Source organism: Nylanderia fulva, unplaced genomic scaffold (assembly GCF_048542155.1).
Source record: "Nylanderia fulva isolate GAGA-0341 unplaced genomic scaffold, ASM4854215v1 Scaffold115, whole genome shotgun sequence".
Classification (NCBI taxonomy): domain Eukaryota; kingdom Metazoa; phylum Arthropoda; class Insecta; order Hymenoptera; family Formicidae; genus Nylanderia; species Nylanderia fulva.
Genome location: NW_028189355.1, coordinates 246,494 through 254,739, shown reverse-complemented (window position 1 = coordinate 254,739; position 8,246 = coordinate 246,494). Strand labels below are relative to the sequence as shown.

The 8,246-nt window shown below is 39.4% G+C and overlaps 2 protein-coding genes across 2 annotated transcripts; both read right to left on the bottom strand.

Annotated features, from left to right (window-relative positions):
* On the bottom strand, nucleotides 1–831 carry LOC114940941 (uncharacterized). Its single transcript, XM_029315755.2, has one exon. The coding sequence runs from the start codon at nucleotides 829–831 to the stop codon at nucleotides 1–3; it is 831 nt and encodes a 276-aa protein (XP_029171588.2).
* A 335-nt stretch (nucleotides 832–1,166) lies between these two features.
* On the bottom strand, nucleotides 1,167–1,691 carry LOC146724814 (uncharacterized). The gene has a single exon (XM_085489364.1). It carries the CDS (start codon nucleotides 1,689–1,691, stop codon nucleotides 1,167–1,169), a length of 525 nt encoding a protein of 174 aa, XP_085345490.1.
* Between the last annotated feature and the right edge of the window lie 6,555 nt (nucleotides 1,692–8,246).

Genomic DNA, 8,246 nt, shown 5'->3' with positions numbered 1-8,246 from the left:
CTACTGCATACAGGGATGATTTTTGTCAATTAGTAAGACAATAGAGTTCAGTTTCAGATTAACATCTTTTTTAATCCATTTTTGTCGTTTCTGTAATTCCGTTAAATATTCTAATTGCCACTGTCGCCAAAATTCTTGTCGAATCTTTGTAATCAATTGCCATATTGATAAGCGATTATCTGCAACACAAGAGAAATCAGTTTTCGGCAGCATTGTGAAAGGTCTGCCAATAAGCAAATGTGCAGGCGTTAATGCGATTGGATCGTTTGGATCGATAGAAAGAGGACATAAAGGTCTCGAATTCAAAATTGCTTCGATTTCTACCGCTAGGGTGTTCAATTCTACGTATGTAAACAAGAGATCGCGCATTACTCGTTTTAAATGGTGCTTGCTCGACTTCACAGCAGCCTCCCAGAGGCCGCCGAAATGTGGCGAATTCGGTGGATTAAAATGCCATTCGATCCTGTTTTCTAAGGTAAACTCATGCAATTGAGTATAAAATTCCTCGGATCCTATTAGGGCGTAAAGTTCACGGAATTGATTTTTCGCGCCTACGAAATTGGTTCCATTTTTTGAGTAAATATGCGCCGGAACACCTCGACGACTGACAAATCTTTTCAGAGATGCTATAAAAGCATCTGTTGATAAATCGGTTACGATTTCGATATGAATAGTCTTGGTTGACATGCATATGAATATACAACCGTAGACCTTGATGCTACTGCGATTACGATGCTTTTTCTCCTTGACGAGAATTGGGCCAAAATAATCGACGCCCGTGTGATAAAACGGAGCTACGTTATCGAGTCTTGCCTTTAGCAAATCTGCCATTTTATATTTCGCGTTCTCGGAACGAAAACGTGCACATCTGATGCAACGACGAATGACTCTACGCACTTGATTGCGACCGTCAATTATCCAGGAACGTTGTCGAACATTATACAGTGTCGATTGTATTCCTGTATGATAAAATTTTTCATGAATGTACCGAATGTAGAGATCCGTGACGTAGTTGCAAGACGGTAAAAGAATTGGGTGTTTCTGATCAGACGATATGTTGACCTTATGAATTCGTCCTCCGACGCGCAATAAACCGTGTTCGTCAATTATCGGGTTTAATGATCCAAGCTTTGTGCATTTTACTTCTCCGCACGTTAACAAAAAATTTATTTACAATTAGTCTTGAAATGAATCTGCTGTATGAGCTTTACAATGCGTCGTTCGGCTTCCTCTATCTCGTTGACTGATAAAACGCCGGTGTTTTCATTGGAACGCAAGAATCGTAAGCAGTACGCGACTACTCGTATTAATTTAGTATACGATGAAAATTTTTCTAATATTGCTTCGGAATAAATTTGTACCGTTAGAGATGTTGTCTTCTTTATTTCGGGCAAGTCGTCTGTATGTGTTACGATAGAGCGCGGCCATTCGGCTTCCGGTCGCGAGAGCCACGATGGACCTTGAAACCACGTTTCGTTGTTTAGAAATTCTTGAGGTAGTTGACCCCTTGATAACGCGTCCGCTGGGTTGTGTTCCGTGCGAACATGCCGCCACTCGATTCCTTCGCTAACTTTCTGAATTTCTCGTACTCGATTTGCTTCGAACTGTTTTAATTCGCTAGAATGCTTGTTTAACCATGATAACGCTATCGTGGAATCCGACCAAAATATGATCTTATTAGGCTTAAACATGAGTACCGCAAGTATTTCGTTATAAAGTTGAGCGAGTACTAACGCTCCGCATAATTCTAAACGAGGCACGGTCTGTCCCGCAGGCGGTGCGACGCGACCCTTAGAACACAAAAGCCGCACGAGAATTTTCGTTATTTTTATTATTCGAACGTACGTATATGCAATCTCCGTAACCGGCCTTGCTGGCATCGGAAAATCCGTGAAGTTAAATATCGATCGCATCGTTTATCAGTACATTTTGATTTATTTTTAAGTTATCAATTAATGCGAGCTGTTCCGAGAAGGACTGCCAAGCGATTTGTAATGCGTGGGGAACGGATTTGTCCCAATCCGTTTTTGCCTTCCAGCATTGTTGCAGAAGGATTTTAGAAATGAGCATGACCGGGCCAAGTAGGCCGAGAGAGTCAAAAATCTTAGCGATTTCGAATAAAATGAATCGCTTAGTAATCCTCTCGGGACGCTCAATAGTTTTAACCGTATAACACAATTTATCGCGCTGTGCATTCCAGGAGATGCCTAACGTTTTTCGAATCGGATTTTCATTGGTAAGAAATTCTAAACCGTTAAGTCTTTTCGGTAGATTTTCTAAAGCTCGCAGATGATTTGATGCCCATTGGCGTATATCAAAACCACCGCGTTTCAATATTTCAATGACTTCATCGCGAATGTGAATAAGCTCTTCAATCGTATTTGCGCCTGATAGTAAATCATCTACATAAAAATCATTGTGTAAGATTTTTGCTCCTATCGGAAAATTTGAGTTTTCATCGCTCGCGAGTTTTTGTATTGTTCGAATAGCTAGAAATAGCCGATGATACACCGAATGTTACTGTATTTAATTGAAAAACTTGAATTTTATCCGCGTGAAACCAAAAAATTCGTTGATATCTACGTTCGTCCGGATGTATCCAGACTTGTCGATACATCTTAGCTATATCGGCCGTCAACACGTTTTTGAACGTACGAAAACGCACGAGATGTTTGAATAATTTTAGTTGAATGGTCGGACCGACCATCAAAGCATCGTTTAAGGAAATGCCTTTACTCGATTTTGTGGAGGCATCGAACACTACCCGCGTTTTTGTAGTCGCATTTGTGGCCTTTATGACTGCATGATGCGGAAGATAATAACCGCTGAGAGATTCGTCGGCAACTCGCGATATATAACCTAATTTGATGTATTCGTTCATGACTCGATAATAATTGCGTTAGAGTTCTGGATCAGAATCAAATCTCCTTCGTATTCCGATGAAACGTCGCAACGCTATTGATCGAGAATTTCCGAAATCGGGATTTTGTATACGAAATGGTAGACGAACCGTGTAGCGTCCTGAACTATCGCGTGTAACATTTTTCACGAAGTGCATTTCGCATTCGTTATTTTCTATCGTTTTGATTTGACAAGCGTTCGCGTCGTCGAGCAGCCAAAATTTTTCAATTTGTCTTCTTAATTTAGTTAATTGACAAAACCCTTGATTTCCGTTTATGGCCTTGGCTGTTCCGCCAGCGATTGTCCATCCGAGCTGTGTTTTCTGTAGAAACAGATCAAGACCGTCGCGTGATAAATCAATTTGTCTGATTGATAATAACGACATTGTTGCTCCCGAGCCGATAAGCATGTCGATTTTTTGTAGCAGATAAAATTGTGGATCGGCCAAATTTATATTTCGCGGTATGTTAATTGATTCGCGAGAAAACGTTTCGTTTGGAGTCCTATCGGAAATTTTAGGAATCACTAAAAACTCGAGAGTTTGTTAAAGTTGTTAAACCGTGAATAGAATGTGCACTTGACAATGCCTCTAGCAAACGTATTCATGTTGTCGATCGCGCCTACAGGAAGAACGCATGAACGTATCGGTAATTTCAATCTTGTTGCAAGATCTGTCGTAATAAAATGTGCCGTGGAGCACGTGTCTAATAATGCACGGCATGTTACGAAATTACCGCTTGAATCTTTAATTGGTATTTGTGCGCTCAATATTAATTCCAATTGTAAAGTTTGCGCCGTAAAGTTATGAGCGATTACGTCTTGTCATGCCGGTTCGGTTTTTATCTCCGCGATGCCGTCAGACAGTCTTTCTTAAATTTGGTTGATGTCGTTTCCGACTTGGCGAATTCCTCGTGTAAAAGAGTATTATGAAATTTCGAACATTTTCTGCAATGCGAAAATAAGCATTTGCCGTGATGTGTACGCAAACAATTTCTGCACAACAATGTTCTTTTCGCGAAATCTTGACGTTGTCGTATCGTCATTTTTATGAATTCGGGACACTTGTATACGTAATGCATCTCTCTCTTGCACAGCGGACAATTCGCCTTGTTTGTTGACGTTGTAGTCATTAATGTACGCGCGCCTTGATTTGTTTTTTGCATTTTTTATGCTTTAAAATCTTTCCCGCCGAATGGTCTCTTGGTTTCTTCCGATTTAACGTGCGATTTATCTTGTTCAACTATTCAAAAAGTCATTGCGTTTTTTTCCAATAGATAGCGCTGTCCACATTTATTTGTATCTGAGCGTGCCATGAATGTCAAATGTTTATGCACATTTTGTTGTTGACACTTAACCTAAAAACCAAAAAAAAAGTTGACGCAATTTAGTCGAGTTTTGTGCTTGCAATTGTAGTTTAAACATGGAGAATTTTGAAGAGCATATTCGCCATATTTTGCTTTATTACTTTAAAAAAGGGAAGAAAGCAACTGAAGCAAGGGAAGAGTTGCGTCAAGTTTACGGCAGAAATGTCATTGAAAAACGTCAGTGCCAGAACTGGTTCGCCCGATTCCGTGGTGGTGATTTTTCGGTTAAAGACGCTCATCGCTCCGGTAGGCCTTCCGAGATTGACGACGATAAAATCAAGGCATTGGTGCAAGCAAATAAGCATTCAACGGTTCGGGAGCTTGCTACCGCTCTAAAAGTGTCCATTGGAAGTGTTCATGGACATTTGAAATCGCTTGGTTTCGTGAAGAAGCTCGATATTTGGGTACCGCATGAGTTGAAAGAAATTCATCTGACAAAGCGTGTGAACGTCTGCGATCAACTCACCAAACGCGAAGAAAACGATCCGTTCTTGAAGCGTATGATCACGGGCGACGAAAAATGGATTGTCTACAACAATGTGAGCCGAAAAAGGAGTTGGAGTAAGCGAGATGAAGCACCGGAAAGGCAAGCAAAGGCGGACATCCACCAAAAGAAGGTGATGCTGTTAATCTGGTGGGATTGGAAGGGACCAGTCTTCTATGAGCTGCTTCCACAGAATAAAACGATCAATTCCGATGTCTACTGTGAGCAGCTACAGAAATTAAGTGATGCCATCGCACAGAAACGTCCCGAGCTGATCAATCGTAAGGGTGTGGTGTTTCACCACGACAATGCGAGACCACACACAAGTTTGGTCACTCGGCAAAAATTATTGCAGCTTGGTTGGGATGTGTTGCCACATCCACCATATAGCCCAGACATTGCGCCATCAGACTTCCATCTATTTCGCTCCTTGCAAAACGTCTTGAACGGTAAAACGTTTGCTTCTGAAGACCTCATCAAACAGCACCTTGACAAGTTTCTCGCAGAGAAAGATAGGAAGTTTTATGAACGCGGTATTATGAAATTGCCCGAGAGATGGCAAAAGGTCATTGAACAAAACGGCCAATATATTATTGATTAATGTTCATTACGTATATTAAATAAACGCACCTGAAAATCAAATGAAAAAAACGCAATAACTTTTTGAACAACCCAATAAATACAAACGATATGCAGTTTCCGAAATAAATTTGTAAATTTGATCGAGCGTCGGTGTTAAATTTGAATCAAGCGTTTCTTCCCATTTCGCGCCAATGTGATTCGGTAATGCCCGTTCTAGTATTCGAACTAATAAATGTTCGCCGAGTTCTATATTTAATGTTGCAAACATGTTTACATGCTGACGCATGTCGTTGACGAGTTCCGAGAGACCCTTATGTGTGGCCTTCGTTTGTACCGGCAAATCTAAAATCGAATCGAGATGGTTAACGATTAGAATGCGTGGTTTGTCGTACGAATCGAGCATTAATTTCCAAGCTGTTTTATAATTTTCTTCGCTTACGTCGTAAATAGAAATTTTATTTGATGCGTCACCCTGTAAAGAGCCCTTGAGATAAGCGAATTTCTGTAAATCGTTCATATCGGTACATGAATCAATCATTGCGACGAATGTATTTCTAAAAGATAACCATTTGCCAAAATTGCCATCAAATTTAGATAAGTCGGCATGCGGAAATTTGATTCGACGCGTCCTTTGATCGATTATTACTGATGTAGTATTTAATTCATTTGCGCGTTGCGTATTTGTCGACGGATAAAGCGACTCAAATTTTGCGACAAGCGCGTAATAACAATCTTGTATGTCGTCGAATTCTGAAAGAGCATCATTATCTGACTCAATAGCGCGAGCTCATGTAAATTTTCGTATGCGGTAAACAATTCCTTTATGTGGGAGAAACGCGCCTTTATATTTGCGGGTTCAAGTTTTGCTTCCGCAAGAATTTTTTCCAGGTTGGTTATCTGCGTTTTTAACGTAATACGTTTTCGATTTATTATCTTCACGCGTTCCGTCATCTTAATAACTCGTTACAAAGAACGCGCGAGAACAAAGAGTAACAAGAGTAATAGCCGCTACGTCGCTTCGATGTTTATATTGCTGTTATGGTAAACACGCACGAACCCGTATCGACTTGCGGCGCGATGTCCTTTGTCGGTGCCCGCGAGACAAACACAGACCGCCTCTTTATTATAAGTATCGTATAAATCGCACACTGATGCGACTGATAATAGCTAACAATAGCAAATTTATGTGTAATATACTCGTAGAAAATATATTTTACATGAAACGTATAGCAAATGAACAATGCAAATATTCATGCAAGAAAGTATGTGTATTGACGGAACAATGCAAAAATGTTCGTGTGTAAAATATGTATTGAATACTTATTTTTCGGTTCTGTTGACCTTCGGCAGCGATGTGATGAGGCTGGGGGTGGCGAGTCTGAGGACGACGAACGGCTGATGACAGAGATTTCTCGTTGATGTGGTCATGGTTTCGCATCCAATTCTTCTGACACAATTTGTATGGTAGAAACTCTTGCGGTTCAAGAGTTCCACCGATCCTTTGTTTTTTCGTTTTCGTGATTTAGTATTTAGAGTTTGTAAAGAAATAAAACTACACCTTTGATGGGAAAAAGCCTGCGCGGCATAAAAAACCCATTTTATTGTAATGTATTCAATGTATCGTATAAGGATGTCGCTGGTCTTTCGTGTTCGGCACGAAGACCGGCCTGTACGACCCGTTGTAATACACGTACTCACTCTTGGAAAATTACGAGTGATTAACGTATAATACAAGAAACGCACAAATCAGATCACGCAATGACATATAAGAAACGTATACAAAAAACGCAAAATATTAAATCACGCAATAATCGCTACACAAAGAAAGAACGACTCGCACGTGTGCACACGTTGGACGCTACTTCTCGAATGAATTCTGCACGCACAAGACACACACCGTTGCGCTGTGGCGCGATAATTTTTGATTGGCGCTGTCGTACTAGCGGCCGAGAGAGCTTTTTATCTATGCGCTCATTAATTACCGACCGTCGTATATTAGTACAGAACGAAACTCAAATAAACTAAATATTAAGAATAACGAATATTCATTGTCTCAAACGGGAAAAATTAAATTAAACTTAATCATTAGACTCGTGAATATTTCGCATAAATATATTCGCCATTTACCAAACAAAGCCTAAGCGTATTTTTTTCTGATCATGGTAGCCAGTTTACTTCCGCATTATGAAAAACGCGACTTGAAGCTGAGGGTATAAAAGTTTTATATAATTCCATTAGAGATCCTCAGTCAAATCCTACTGTACGAGTGATGCGAGGGTTGGATCGATTATTTAAAACTTTGTGTGCGGAAAAGCACACATAAATGGGTTAATTTTGTATCAAAAATTGAAGAAATATTAAACGTAACAATTCACCAAAGTACGGAAATAGTACCTTATGAATTGCAATATAATAAGTCTGTTCATGATGAAATCCGAAAGCTCGTCCAATTTTCTAACAGTAAGAAACCTTCGCATAAATTACATTGGCTAAAGAAAATTTAAGAAAAAATTTAAATATCGAAAGAAATAAGAACAAAGAGGTAAAATCACATTGGCTAAAGAAAATTTAAGAAAAAATTTAAATATCGAAAGAAATAAGAACAAAGAGGTAAATCGAAAGTCGAATTATTAATCGGGGACTTAATCCTTGTAAGAGTAAAATATTTCAAATGCTTTACATAAGGCTGTCGTAAAGTTTTTATTTGAAGGCCTCAATAAAATAATTCGATGTGTAGGCGAGAACGCATTAGTTGGTCTTCAAAATGAACAAACAGAAAAAGATATATATTAGCGTCTAAATCTTTGAAAATATTATAGTCAAAAGCAAAAAGATCACAAAAAGTAGAAGTATGAAATGGTCTGTTCAAGTTCTCTCGAATGTATATTATTTTATGTTGAGTCTAAGTATTCATG

What these genes read in the sequence shown, in the direction of transcription:
- LOC114940941 (XM_029315755.2), bottom strand. Translation starts at nt 831, where the DNA reads ATGGCAGATTTGCTAAAGGCAAGACTCGATAACGTAGCTCCGTTTTAT.
- LOC146724814 (XM_085489364.1), bottom strand. Translation starts at nt 1,691, where the DNA reads ATGTTTAAGCCTAATAAGATCATATTTTGGTCGGATTCCACGATAGCG.